At 60.0% G+C, this 14,867-nt stretch overlaps 1 protein-coding gene across 1 annotated transcript; it reads left to right on the top strand.

Moving 5' to 3' along the window:
* The first annotated feature begins 241 nt into the window (after positions 1–241).
* On the top strand, positions 242–12,286 carry LINGO3 (leucine rich repeat and Ig domain containing 3). Its single transcript, XM_036890584.2, has 2 exons — positions 242–321; positions 9,886–12,286. Exon 2 carries the CDS (start codon positions 9,932–9,934, stop codon positions 11,708–11,710), a length of 1,779 nt encoding a protein of 592 aa, XP_036746479.2. The 5' UTR covers positions 242–321; positions 9,886–9,931; the 3' UTR covers positions 11,711–12,286.
* Positions 12,287–14,867: the final 2,581 nt, after the last annotated feature.

The following is a 14,867-nucleotide window of genomic DNA, read 5'->3' as shown; positions in this document are numbered from 1 at the left end:
ACCCACCGGGACCATGGCCAAGGGGGTCCCCGCCTCGTGCCAAGGACGGCTGGTGCCCACAAACCGCCCGCGCTCCCGACACCTGCGTGCACGTGGCCCGCGGGTCCCTCACCCCTCACACCTGCAGCCCGGGCACCGGGCACCCCTGGCCCGGCCGCGCGCACGGCCCGGCGCAGCCCCGCGCGCCCTCCGCCCCGCGCTCCGGGAAGGGCGGCGGGCGCGCGCACGGCGGGCCCGGGAGGCGGCGGCGGCGGCTGCTGTGTCGGCTCCGGGCGGCCCCCGCGCCGCAGCCCGCGCCGTGTCCGCGCCGGAGCCGCCCAGGTGAGTGGCCGCGCAGGCTCCGCACCCCCGCTCTGCCCGCGCCCCGCAGCCCCCCGGCGCCCCCATCCTCGCCCGGGGACTCTCGCCCCGCGCGCCCCTCCGGGGCACAGATCCCCTTGCCAAGCCCCCGCGCTCCCCCTGGAAACTTTGGGGGCCACCTCACGCCAGGGTCCCCCCGCCCCTCTCCTGGGGGACCCCGGGGCAGGGAGCCAGGTGGGTGTCTCTGGGGCAGCGGGGACGCACGGGAGGCTGCGTCCCCCTCCATGCAGAGGAAGAGGCACTGGCTGGGTCTGGGGGGTGGCGGCCAGCGGGGCCGGAGGCTTCCTTCCCGCAGAGCGGTCTGCCCGGGCCTGGCGGAGGGCCAGGGGGGCGTTTGGAGTCCGCGCCAGGACCTGCTCCATCCCTGAAGCTGGGGACAGCGCAGCCTGTCCGGGAGGGATTTGGGGGTGCAGGACTGAGCCCCCTGCACTGAGGGCCTGGCCTGTGTCCAAACAGCACCAAAGATGGGATGAGGGGCTTCTCTGCATTGCCTGGGGCAGGTCACTTGGGTGCCTCCTGGCCCCTGGGGCCTGCAGAGGAGGCCACTGAGCCCCATTCAACAAGTTGGGGTGCTGGGGGGCAGCGCTTTCTTTGTACCTTGGTCTGAGCACAACAAAAGACCTATTCCTTATTTTGGACACAGCCTTTGAACTGTGTTTTCAACCTGTGCCCTGGGCACGAAAGATGCAGGTGCCCCCACCGCCCAGTTCTGAGGAATGGGAACTTCTGGGGATTTGGGACCTGAAACCTGCATTTTTAACCAGCAGCCCCTGGTGAATCCGTGTGTGCACGGTGGGAACCTCTTGCTTCTGGTGGGGGGGTGGGAGGGGGGCATCTGACATGATGTGGCATCAGAAAGAGGGAACATCTGGGACTTGATGCAGCCGCGGGGGGGATCTTTCAGGGCCAGCAGTGCTGTGAGACGTGGAACAGCCCCTGAGGGCTCCCTGGAGGAGGTGTGCAAGCTGGAAAGATGCGGCATGCCTGTGACAGAGGTGGAGGACACAGGGTCTCAGGGTGGATGAGGAAGGGGACACCATGTGTGGGGGTGGGGAGGGGATTGTTCTGGCCAGGAGTCTGGGCCGGGACGGGCTGTGGGCCCGTGGCCTGGCTGCCCATTGAGCTGAAGCGGCAGCCGTGGGAGTCATGGCAGACGGCCACCCAGCCGTGGGACCTGGGCTCAGAAGGGCTACACCCAGCCCTCTCCTCCTGCCCTTCCATGCCCCACGCCAGCTGGTGACTTGGGCAAAGGACAGCCCAGCCCCAGTTTTGAGAGGGAAATGAACCCCGGATTAGAGGGAACGGACCGGTGTATGTCAGGCCCCCGGCATGGTGCTGCCGTTCACTAGCTGCTCGGTCCTCGGGGGCATTGTCGTCGCTGTCGCTGTGCTTGCAGCAGCTCAGCCTCAGTGTGCGCATCCGCAGGATGGGGGCGGCTGCTCCTGGCCACCCCCAGGGTGAGCCCGGGCTCTGAAGGGCCACGCCAGGTGGGGATATTAAACAGATCCGTGGCGGGTGGTGGCTTGATGGCTGTTCCCACGGTGCTGTCATTCCCGGGCACCCCTGAGTCACCGCCTAGTCACCAGGTGGAGAGACTCTCAGCTCTAAGCAAAGCTCTTCCCGGTGGGCCTGCGCAAGCCACCCACCACCACGTGTCAATCCTGGGCCTCGGAACAGCGGCCTCCACCCTCCGGGAGGGCTCTAGCATTTAGTGACAAGCAGCTGGCATCAGACCCGGCCTCAAATGTTGACTCTCAAGCCGTGTGAGGTCAGGTGAGCTGGAGCCCACTCAGACCCTCCGTCTCTGTTTCTCCAAATGGGCTTCATTATTCCCACGCTGGGCTAGTGGGCGAGCAGCCACAGTACGCTGTGGGCGTTCAGAGAGTCATTCCAGATCTGGGGGCCTCACCTGCCGAGGGCGGGCAACAGCCTCCTGGCACAGGCTGGCGAGGAAACTGGGTCAGGGGGCCTCCAGCCCCCCCAAGGGTTAACAGGGACTAACAGCAGATAGAGGCTAATTAGGGCTTCATTAACTTGTCATGGATGAAAGCCCAGAGGACCCGGATCTAGGACGGAGGATGTACCAGCTCTGAGGGTGGTCAGCAGTGCGGCCCCAAAGCAGGCCTCGGAGGACAGGGTACTGATGGTGACCGGGACCCCTCTCCCAAGTCCATGTGGAAGCCTGAATGGGGGGGTCATTTCACGGGCCTGCCCACCATGCTCCCCCGCTCCCTCTGGCCCCCGTTGTGGTGGGGCGTACATGGGGGCCATCTCCATGCTCTAGCCCCCCTGCCCTGCCTGCGGGTGCAGCTGGCATCTCCCGGGGGGCCTTGCATCCCCTGGCCTGGCTGGGATGGGAGGAGGGGAGGGCCCATACCCCAGGCCATATTCTGCCTGCCCCTTGGGTCGACAGCTTTGTGACAATCAGTCCCAGAGAACCTGGGAAGAGAGGGGGAGGGGACCCCATTTCCCAGGTCCAGCCGTGATGGACAGATTTCAGGGCCCTTCCCAGGCAGGTCCCCATGCATCAGCTGATGATAGTGGCAGACCCCCGTGGAGAGCTTGGCCCTTCTGCCTCCCCAGACCCAGGCGGCAGGTTCCCAGCCCCACGGAGGCCTCAGCACCCCCTGTTCAGGATGGCAGACCCTGCACAAGTCTCCTAGGGCCACTGTAACAAACCCTCACAAACCGTGCGGACGATGCTCTCACAGTTCTGGGGTCAGAAGTCCGACTTGGGTTTCTCAGGCTAATTCCAGGCGGGCAGGGCTGGCCCAGGGCATTAAAGGTCTCTGCCCAAGGCGGTCAGGCACGGGTGTCAGTGGGGACCCAGACGTTCCTGGCCTGGCTCCAGAGTCGTGCTGACCCTCTGCCACGTTTGCTGGATGTCACCGGGCCCTCTGAGCAGCTCTGTGCGCGTTGGGGCGGAGAGAGGAGTTAGGGGGTCTCCAACGGTGACAGACGTTTGAGCCTCAGGGGAGGGAGGGTGATGGGGCTGGGCACACAGAACAGGACGGTCCAGACTGCACGTCAGATGTGTCCTGCTCTTGTTCACAACCCCCCATGGCTCCGCATCACCCTCAGGATCAAGTCCGAGCACCCCCAGGGGTCACAAGCCCTGTGTGCCTCCTTCCCTGCCGACCCAGCTCCCCTCCCGACCTCAGACACACACCAGACCACTGGCCCCTCTTCCTGCCCCTGGGACCACCAGACATTCCCACACCGGGGCCTTAGCCCCGCGGGTCCCTCCACCCAGACACTGTTTCCCAGATTCCCGTCCAGCTGACCCCCACCCACCATGCGGGTCTCAGCCCAGACAGGCCCCTCTGGCCACGCCACAGAGCATCAGACCATGGTGGACCCCTGCTACCCATACAAGCGACTTTGTGTCTGGGTGAGTCTAGTCCTCTGGTCTCCCTAACACGGGGCCCAGCGAGATGCCAGATGCAGAAGGCCACACGGTGTGACGCCACGACAGGCAGATCCAGACAGGATGTGGGCTCGTGGTTATTGGCGGCAGGGGAGGGGGGGAGTGGCTGCTCATGGGCACAGGGTTTCTTTTCGGAGGTGGAATGTTCTGGAACTAGAGGTGAGGGGTTGCAGCTCTGTGGATGCCCTAAAAGGCACCGAATTGAGCACATGAAATGGGGAAAATGCCCCATGAGGCCCAGTGTCCCCGGGGCCTGGCACGCCAGCTTCCTGACAGGGAAAGGGAGACGTAGGGGTGAGGGGCGTGGGGTATCTACCATGCTCAGCACAGGAAGCCTTTGATCCACACAGGCCAGTTGTATCTGCACAGCAGGGCCTCTATGGGTGGTGGGGGGCTGACCCCAGGCCTGAGGCACCCTCAGCCCAAGAAGGGGACGCCCGGCCGTGACCAGGAGAAGCAGGCGCAGGCCGGTCCCAGGGCTTGTCTGCGCGGCCACAGGCTTACTGGCCCGGGGCTTTCTGTGCCTGGCAAGAGGGAGCCGCATCTCTGGCCTCTGTCCCCGCTGGCTGGCTCCTGGGCCTGCAGAGTGGGCAGAAGCCAGGGTTGCATGGAGGATGGGGGTCCCACTGACCCTGGGAGAGCTGGGGGTGAGGTTGGGGCATGGGGACCCTTGGGCCCCTGGACTGGGGCTCAGAGGAGACATGGTTGGGACCCAAAATCAGGAGTCATCAGTGACGATGTGTTTAGTCCTGGGAGGACGGAGGAGAGGCCCCAGGTGGGTAGCAGGTCCCTGCAGGGAAAGAGAAGGGACCAGATGGCCCTAGGGTGTGTCATTTCCCGCAAGGCCGCGGCTTCAAGGAGAAGGGAACGGGCAGAGAAAGGTGGAGGATCTGCATATCCTGTCCAGGCAGCCGCCTTACCGCCCAGCTGTGCCTGCACTGTGCCCCCCTCTGGGTCTGCCCTTCCCCCGCCAGCTGTGTCGCTGACCCTATGGCCTCCTTCAGGGAATCGGGCCCAGCCCAGTGCCCCAAAACATAGCCTTGTGGAGACAGGACTGGAATCCAGACCCTCAGCCTACTCGGGCACGGGGGTCCCGGTCCAGGGTTCCAGCGAGGGAGACAGGCCCAGAGAGAGTCTGGCACTTGCTCGGGGTGCCTAGCCCATTGTCACCTAAGGGCACTCCGCACCTCAGCGGCAGGCCTCAAGGCCACTTCCCCTGCCCCCAGCCCTGCGGAGGAGATGACGAGGCCAGGCCTGAGGGGCGGTGAGAGCTGACAAACCGGGTCACAGCATGAGTGGCCCTGCTGGACACCGTAGCCCTGCTGACCTCAAGTGGGAAGCAATTATAGTGGGAGAGCTTGGGGACACCCCAGGGCCCACCTTCCCTTTGGCAGGGATGCCCAGAGAGGGTGTGTTTCTGGCAGACATCACACAGCACATGGGCACTGCAGTCTCTGCCAGCCTTTCTGTGACCAAATCATGGTAGCTAGGCCCTGCTGCCCCTGACCTTTTGTCATTTGAGGATTCCCCTCCTGAATGTGTCCTTATCCATATTCTATGGCAACCATTTTTTTTTGTTTGATTTTTATACTTGATTTATATGTGAATCCCACATTTCTCCCTTATTATTATTATTATTTTTATTTTTTTATTTTGAGAAGGCATCTCTCATATTTGTTGATCACATGGTTGTTAACAACAATAAAATTCTGTATAGGGGACTCAATGCACAATCATTAATCAACCCCAGGCCTAATTCTCAACAGTCTCCAATCTTCTGAAGCATAATGAACAAGTTCTTACATGGTGAACAAATTCTTACATAGTGAATAAGTTACATGGTGAACAGTACAAGGGCAGTCATCACAGAAACTTTCGGTTTTGATCACACATCATGAACTATAAACAATCAGGTCAAATATGATTATTCGTTTGATTTTTATACTTGATTTAAATGTGAATCCCATATTTCTCCCTTATTATTATTATTAATAAAATGCTGAAGTGGTAGGTAGATGCAAGATAAAGGTAGAAAACATAATTTAGTGCTGTAAGAGAGCAAATGTAGATGATCAGGTGTGTGCCTGTAGACTATGTGTTAATCCAAGCTAGACAAGGGCAATAAAACATCCACGTATGCAGAAGATTTCTCTCAGAACGGGGGGGTGAGGTTCTAAGCCTCACCTCTGTTGATCCCCAATTTCTCACCTGATGGCCCCCCTGCGACTGTGCCTGTCTTAGGTTGTTCCTCCCTTGAGGAATCTTACCCGTCTCTGGCTGACCAGTCATCTTCCGGGGCCATACAGGGAAATGTTAAGTTGGTAAGTGAGAGGGAAGCCTTATTGTTTGAAATGGTTAGCTTTTTACTTCTTTGCATATTTATGCCCTGTAGCTTCTATGCCCAGCATTTGTCTTGAGGTATCTTTACCACTTGGAAGAATTATGATACTCGGTAATTTTCGATATGAGGCACAAATTCTACTAAAGGGTTATGGCAACCATTTTTTAAAAAATTCTTTCCCACTTAAACAACTTAACATTATGAAAAGTTCCTCTTCATCTTTCTGACCCCAGTGCCCACCCTGGGTTCCTAGCCTGTGCTGCCTGGTCCCACCTCCTGGCATTTGCCTCTGCTGTGCACCCACCCCGGTCCCCAGGCTGCCCTTCCTGCTGCCATCTGCTCGGCTGTCTGTCTCACCTCCTTCACTTCTGCCACCCAGACAGGAAAGGGTGTATTTATTTACCTTGTTAATTAGCCATTGTCTCCAAGAAAGCCAGCTCTTGTCTTAAGCGCTCTGTGTCCCCCCGCACCTAGAAAATGCTCGACACCCAGTAAATGTTTGTTGACTGACTGACAGGTGGAATTGGTGAATGAGGGGAAACCCACCTTACAGGGTCTCCAGAGGTAATGATAAAAACACGTCCAGCAAAAACAACTGTGTTGTAAATTCTGGCTGAATGAGCTGCTGGCCTCACGGTGGGACTCTCTCCTGCTGCCCCTGCTGTGCTCTGTGAACTGAGCAGGTCACTTAAGCTGCTTTGAGCCTCAGCGTTCTCCTCTGTAAAGTGGGAGGGACAGTGGGGACCCCCCCCACCATGAGGCTGTTGTGGGAACTAAATGGGACAATCCAAGTTGGATGCTTAGCTCAGGGCTGGACCAGAGTGGGGTCTATAGACATCTGCCCCACAATAATGATGCAGTCCACGGTCCAGAAGAAATCTCAGCATGAAGCAGGGTTTAAATGGCATTTCAGAGAAGCTAGGGTGGGGACTTTAGTACAGAGAGTAACTAGGGACATTGAGGGTGAGACCCAAATAAAGTCAGGGAGAGAGCTGTGCTCACAGAAGTTGTCTCAGGTATTGAGCACAGTACCTGCAAAGTTCCTGGGGCAGGACGGGGCCTGGTGTGCTGCAGGAATAGTGAGGAGGCTGGTGTGGCTGGAGCAGAGTGAGTGGTGGAGACGAGGGAAGGGGGGCCTCATGGAGGACTTTGTGTTTTATTCTAGGGGCGTGAAATTCTCTCCTGCAGAACAAACCATAAACCTGCATCTGTCCCCACAGGGAGTCTGTGTTTGGGGGCTGAACAATACACCCATTTCTCCCTTGGGGCAGAGCCTGGTGGTCCCTGCTCTGCCAGAGCAGCCTCCTGAGACCTGTCCCCCATTCCTGGCTGGGGTGACAGTCACTCCTTGACCACAGGGGTGGCACCACCAGGACAGGGAGCTGGGAGTGACCTCAGAGCCAGGGACAGGTCTAAGGTAGGTAGCTGGCAGAGGTGTGAGATGGGAGGCTGAACAGGCTGAACTCTGTTCTGGCTCCCCTGCCCCCTCCTGGGACACAGCCTCTCCATGTGGTGCAGGGAAGCCACACGGGGGAGAGAATGACCTGGAAAAACAGCCTCAGAAGGGAGTTTGCCTCAGGGAAGGATTATGTTCCCTTAAATGCCAGGTTGGGATTAAGGATAATGGTCGTGGGAGGGAACGACCGCTGGCTCTGACCTCTGCCTGCAGCCTCCCTACGAGCTCCCCAGCTGGGGTCAGGGAGCTGAGCGGGGTGACATCGTGGAGACCAGGATTCCTTCAGTTTCCTTGCAGTGTGACCACATTCTCAGCTATGGTAACTCCCTTCCCACCACTCACTGTGCTGTTCCGTGTGGTGCGTGAATTCCCAGGCAGTTTTTAGGCATGTGTGACCAAATCTAGAATTTACTTAGCATTTCATTTTATTTTATCACAAATAGGATTGCGCTGTCTGTAAATGTTTGGCAACCTTGATTCCTCCACACTCCCACCCCCATCTAACTGTATCTCAGTTGTCTTTCCTTGTGGGCACATTCAGATCTTCCAGAATTCCACAATAACCATTGATTATGGCGTATTTGATCCCCTATTGATGGACACTTAGGTTAGTTCCATCTTCCTCCATATGACTAGATCTTAGCTGTCTTTCTCTATTGATATATACAAACATCCTTGAATCCACAACAGGCACAGACCAGTTTATTCAACTGATCCCCTACTGATGGACATAAAGGTTAGTTCCAGTTTTTTGCTCTTTCAAACCTATTTGTTCATGCCATTCCGCTCCCGGGCATGAGATTTCCTCAAGGATACAAAAGACAGAAATGTATTCTCTGTCTGTTCTGGAGGTCGGAAGTCTGAGATCAAGCTGTCTCAGAGCCATGCTCCCTCCCGAGCCTCCAAGGGAGGGTCCTTCCTGCCTCTTCTAGCTTCTGGAGGCTCTCAGCAATCTTTGGCTCCATCTCTGCATGGCCTCACTCCCTGTGTGTGTGTGTCCAAATCTCCCTCGTGACAAGGACACCAGTCAATGGACTTAGGACCCGCCCCGTATAACTTCCTTTAACTAATGATACCTGCAAAGGCCTTATTTCCAAACAAAACCCCATGCACAGGTGCGGGGTTTAGGGCTTGAGCATAGCATCTTAGGGGACATAATTTGACCCGCTACAGGGTCTCAGCTCAAAATGGCACCTTTCCTGGTCTGGAGCCACCCTGAACCGACCCTGATAACCCTGATGATCCATCCACACTGCCTCCCACCAGCGCCTTGCACCTTGCGTCCCTGTTCTTGTTGCCTGTGCTGATTGAACACATTGATGTTCACCAACCAGGTCTCAGGCACCGTTAAATGGGAACGTGCTGGAGACAAAGACCCTGAAGAGCTCACAGTGCATCTGGAGGAGACAATGAACAGGGTTCTAAGATACAGTACAGTTTCCCGGGGGGCTGGACCTGTGCAGGTGCATTAACAGGGTGATAGGGTTGTTCGGGGGGAGCACGATGCATAGTGGACCTGGTGAGATCTCTGTGGGGAGGGGGCACATTTAAACCACCTGTGCCCCCACTCAGTGGACATGAGCCCCGGGAGGGCAGAGCTCCATCTGCCCTGTTCTTCCATGTAACCAGAGCCTGGTGGGCAGTAGACTCTCAGTAAGTAGGGACTTGGTACCAGAAATGTTTACATTATATGTGTATGGTTCTTCTCAAGTCAATAAATGCCATCTTTTGCCATTTTTTAAATCGAGATAAAATTCGCCCTTTTAGAGTGTACAATTAAGTGGGTTTTAGTATATTTACAAGGTTATACCACCATCACCTCTAATTCCAGAACATTCCATCCCCCCAAAAGAAGCCCAGTCCCCATGAGCAGTCACCCCACCCTCTCCAGCCCCCCACACCTGCGAGCCCACGTTCTTCTATGGATCTGCCTGCCGTGGATGTGTCACGGGAATGCGGTCATGCCGTGTGGCCTGTGTGTCTGGCGTCTCACTGAGCACCGTGTTCAGGGCCCGTCCCCCCGTAGCGCTTGTCAGGGCCTCACTCTTCGTGGCTGTGTGATGCTTCCCGTGTGTACCCATCCATGCACCCGCTTACGGGCATTTACCCTGTTTCCACTTTTTGGCTGGCTGACTCCTGCTGCCGTGGACACGCACTTGAGCAGCTTTTATGTGGACTTGTGTGTTCAGTTCCCTTGGGGGGACCCCAGGAGCGGATAAACGGCGGATAAATGCTTCCTGGGTGCACTGCTTGGGGCTGGGGCGGGTGGGTCGCCCGTGCTAACGGTGCCCCCGCCCACAGGTGCCCACGAGGATGGTGGCGCGGCCCTAGGCCCAGGCTGCCCACCATGACCTGCTGGCTGCGCGTCCTGAGCCTGCAGCTCCTGCTCCTGCCCGCGGCCCCGCCCCCGGCGGGGGGCTGCCCGGCCCGCTGCGAGTGCACCGCGACCACGCGGGCTGTGGCCTGTGCGCGCCGCCGCTTGACCGCCGTCCCCGACGGCATCCCGGCCGAGACGCGCCTGCTGGAGCTCAGCCACAACCGCATCCGCTGCCTGAACCCGGGCGACCTGGCGGCCCTGCCGCTGCTGGAGGAGCTGGACCTGAGCGAGAACGCGATCGCGCACGTGGAGCCGGGCGCCTTCGCCGACCTGCCGCGCCTGCGCGTCCTGCGCCTGCGCGGCAATCTGCTCCAGCTGCTCCCGCCCGGGGTCTTCACGCGCCTGGACAACCTCACGCTGCTGGACCTGAGCGAGAACAAGCTGGTCATCCTGCTGGATTACACCTTCCAGGACCTGCGCGGCCTGCGCCGGCTCGAGGTGGGCGACAACGACCTGGTGTTCGTCTCGCGCCGGGCCTTCGCGGGGCTGCTGGCGCTGGAAGAGCTGACCCTGGAGCGCTGCAACCTCACGGCGCTGTCGGGCGAGGCGCTGGGCCACCTGCGCGGCCTGGGCGCGCTGCGCCTGCGGCACCTGCCCGTCGCCGCCCTGGAGGAGCAGAACTTCCGCAGGCTGCCCGCGCTGCTGCACCTGGAGATCGACCACTGGCCGCTGCTGGAGGAGGTGGCCGCCGGCAGCCTGCAGGGGCTCAACCTGACCTCGCTGTCCGTCACGCACACCAACATCTCCGCCGTGCCGGCCGCGGCGCTGCGCCACCAGGCGCACCTCACCTGCCTCAACCTGTCCCACAACCCCATCCGCACGGTGCCCCGCGGGTCCTTCCGCGACCTGGTGCGCCTGCGCGAGCTGCACCTGGCCGGCGCGCTCCTGGCGGTGGTGGAGCCGCAGGCCTTCCTGGGGCTGCGGCAGATCCGCCTGCTCAACCTCTCGGACAACCTGCTCTCCACGCTGGAGGAGAGCACCTTCCACTCGGTCAACACCCTGGAGACGCTGCGCGTGGACGGCAACCCGCTGGCCTGCGACTGTCGCCTGCTGTGGATCGTGCAGCGCCGCAAGACCCTCAACTTCGACGGGCGGCTGCCCGCCTGCGCCACCCCGGCCGAGGTCCGCGGCGACGCGCTGCGCCACCTGCCCGACTCGGCGCTCTTCGAGTACTTCGTGTGCCGCAAGCCCAAGATCCGCGAGCGGCGGCTGCAGCGCGTCACGGCCGCTGCGGGCGAGGACGTGCGCTTCCAGTGCCGCGCCGAGGGCGAGCCGGCGCCCACCGTGGCCTGGGTGACGCCGCGGCATCGCGCGGTGACCGTCGCCAGCGCGGGGCGCGCGCGCGTGCTGGCCGGGGGCACCCTGGAGATCCGGGAGGCGCGGCCGCAGGACAGCGGCACGTACACGTGCGTGGCCAGCAACGCGGGCGGCAACGACAGCTACTTCGCCACGCTGACGGTGCAGCCCGAGCCGGTGGCCAACCGGACCCCGGGCGAGGCCCGCAACGAGACGCAGACGGCCGCCCGCTTCCCGCTGGACCTCACCGCCATCCTGGTGTCCACCGCCATGGGCTGCATCACCTTCCTGGGCGTCGTCCTCTTCTGCTTCCTGCTGCTCTTCGTGTGGAGCCGCGGCCGCGGGCAGCACAAGAACAGCTTCTCGGTGGAGTATTCCTTCCGCAAGGTGGACGGCCCGGCTGCGGCGGCCGGCCAGGGCGGCTCTCGCAAGTTCAACATGAAGATGATCTGAGCGCCCGGGGGGACCGCGTCTCCACCCGCGCCGGCCCCTCGCCGGCCCTCTGGTGACCACCTATGCATTTCCAGGGGGGAGCGGCTGCAGGCCGGCTCCTGGCAGGACTTCCCCTTTTTTTGTAGAGACCCAGCCACAGGACTGTTTTTTCATCAGGATGCACCTTTTGCAGTTTCTCAAGTGTTTTCTAAAGGTTTCACCCTGTTTTCCTGCCCCTGGTGCGGCGGCTGAGCTGGGTGGTCTCAGAGACCCCAGGGTCCTCAGCACACCCGGGAAGCCCACAGCTGCTCCCCCGTCTGACACAGCCCCCACCTGGGGGAGGTGGTCTACACCTAGGACCCACTGAGGGCAGTCCAGCCGCCAGGGCAGAGCACAGGAAAGTGGGTGCTGTTCGCACCTGGACGCCCCAAGCCTCACACCCAGGTGACACTAAGCAGGTGCCAGAGCTCACCAGGGGTACGCAGGGCAAAGCTCACACTTGGGACAAGCAGTTCAGGCCTGAGTCACACACCGCGCACACTCGGGACGTGCATAAATCACACCCAGCACACACTCAGCTCACGTCTGGAGCACCGAGCTCACGCAGTCCTGCTCGATGGCCATTCCTGGGGGGGAGGGACCTCAGGGGCTGGGCCACCGTCTTGATCAGAGGATCAGGTTCACCCTGAGGGGGCCCAGCATGTGGTGAGGTTCCCCGCATGCTAGCCCACACCCCTGCCCCCCGACTGCACCCCACCAGGACCCGCCAGCCCGCAGGACAGGCTGCCCACGGGGAGAAGCCATTTCTGCAGCTTCTTCCACCCCAGTCAGAGCAGCCACTTCGCTTACTGGCCCCAAGACCGCGGCTTTTGGGGTGTCTTCCTCTAGTCAGCCAGCCGGAGTGACCTTTGATCCTGAGTGGACCCCACTCCTGAGCCAGCGCCCCACGCGTTCCTAGTGCAGGCCCCACGTGCCCAGCCCCGTGGCCCGCTGTGCACATGGAGAACTAGATCCAGTTTGTGGGAGGTTGTTGGGGTCTCTGTTATTTGCACCGCAGGGGCAGCAGTGGGGAGCAAGTTCAGGACAGGGGTTCGGGCTATAAGGAGGCCTGGGCCTGGGTCTTTGGGAGGTGACAGGGCACCTTGGGACCAAAGAGCCGGGGATCACAGGCAGACTGCAGCTCAGGATAAGGAAGTTTCCCCAAGGTCACTGTGCCATGCCCTGTAGGTAGTGAGTTTCCTGTCACCGGAGGTGACCAAGCAGGAGCTGTTGCAGAAATACACAGACACCAGAGAGGAACTGGCCATGACTCTGCCTTCCCCAGCCTGATTATTGCCCCACCCTCCACCTTGGCCAGATGACAGGGCACCATTGGGAGGAAGGGGTGCAGGAAACATGGGGCTGGGCCTAGGCCATAAGGAACTTGGCCGCCAATGAGGAGGTTAGGACAGTATTCTCAAGGACCTTGTAAGAAGGCTCAAAACTAGCTCTGTTCCTGCCCAGCTATGTAATTTCTGGTGACTGAGGACCATTAGGACCTTTGGTATCTTCATCTGTAAAATGGTTCTGAGGGTCAAGTAGGTTGCTGCCTATATAGAAGACAGGCCCATGGATGGGCTTGATGGTTGGTTCAGAGCCTGGATCCCTCCAAGGCCTTTCTGAGCTGAGCCATAGAGAAAGCTGGGGAGTTTTTGAGCAAAGGATTCAGAACTCCAGAGGGAACACGGCCATTCTCCCTGGAAGGTCCTGGTCCTGCCTCAACAGTACGCAGATGGGCCAGCAGGGCCACATGGCAGGCTGTGACCATGGCAGCCAGGGTGGAGACCGCACCCAAGCCCCACTCGTGGTGGGTCATGAGGGCAGAAAAGGGTGTCCTGCAACCTCAAACTCCACCCAAATTGGGCAGAACCCACTAGGTTTGCCTCTTAGCATCCTCCCAACTCTGGTTGCCCGTGGCAACCCTGAGGGCCCCTCAAAAAGACATCCAAGTGCCTTTAGCATCATCAAAGACAGGAGGGGGTGCATGCCAGCAGCATCAGGTCTCACAGAACGTCAGTATATTGGGATCCCCAGGCCCTCTGCCCGCCCCCAGTCCCAAATGAACCAAGACCCCCCGAGCTCCAGCCTGCTGTATTTGGTTGGAACTCAATAAAAATGAAGCCAATTTAATAACAAACTTTAGGGCTTTAAAAAAGTCCCATGGAAGGAGGCGGGGCAGAAAGTAAAGGCTGCAGGGTGCCTAGGGGGCGCTGCCCGGCTCTGGCCCCTAAGCTGACCCAGAGTCACAGAGCCTTTGTGGGGCCAAGACAGCCATGGTGACCGTGTCAGAGGCGGGGCTTCAGGAGCGTCCACGCTGTTCCCTCACTGCGTGCGACAACCACCTTCATGCTGATGGCAGCCTGCAGCCTCCCATTGTACAGACGGACAAACGGAGGTGGGATGGAGGCCGTCCGCCCAGAGGCCCCAGCTAGGGAGGGGTGCGGTCGAGGGGCACCTGCAGAGCTGGGCTGTCAGAGAAACTCCTGCCCCAAGTCAGGCGGGGCGCAGAGCCGGCGGCAGGGAGAAAGGCAGACAAGGCGCAGGCCCCCTGCCCTGCACGATGTCTCCTGGCAGCTTTTTCCTTTGGGCAGGGGGAGCTGTCCTCTTCTGCGGGGGTCCCGTCAGCCTCCCTGCCTCCGGAGAAGCAGGCAGCTTTTAATAAAGGGCTTTATCCTCATGCCAACCCCCACCGAGGGGCAGGGAAACTGAGTCATGGAGCCTGACGTCAGAGCTTAAACCCCACTGGCCCCTGAAGGCCTGTGCTTTTTCCAGAAGAAGGTGGACCAGGTCAGAGTGGTCAGAGGCCGCCATGGCCAAGGGCAGCCTCGCACCGACCACCCTACTGCCGCTCTCTGAGCCTGGGTTTCCCCGCTTGAACCTGCCCCTGCCTGGTTTCAGAGAAGCCGGAGGGCAGGGCTGCTGAGGCTAGGGGTCCCTTGGGGTCTACGCCCCTCTTCCTCCTGGCTGCCGAACCCCTGGTTCACACCAGGTATAAGATCAGGATTCCTGACTCCTGTCTTATTTTGGGTACAGCTGAGGGGTCCTTCCTTGGGTGACCAAGGCCCAGCTGACCGGGGACCCATCCCTGCTGGTGGCCAGAAACCCAAAGAGGCGCCCCTCAGAGGGGGATGGGGGGTTT

Source organism: Manis pentadactyla, chromosome 12, assembly GCF_030020395.1.
Source record: "Manis pentadactyla isolate mManPen7 chromosome 12, mManPen7.hap1, whole genome shotgun sequence".
Classification (NCBI taxonomy): Eukaryota; Metazoa; Chordata; class Mammalia; order Pholidota; family Manidae; genus Manis; species Manis pentadactyla.
The sequence above is the reverse complement of the archived record's forward strand: the minus strand, read 5'-3'. Positions and strand labels throughout refer to the sequence as shown.

Bases quoted from the DNA above. Each gene is read 5' to 3' on its own strand.
- LINGO3 (XM_036890584.2), top strand. From the start codon at position 9,932: ATGACCTGCTGGCTGCGCGTCCTGAGCCTGCAGCTCCTGCTCCTGCCC.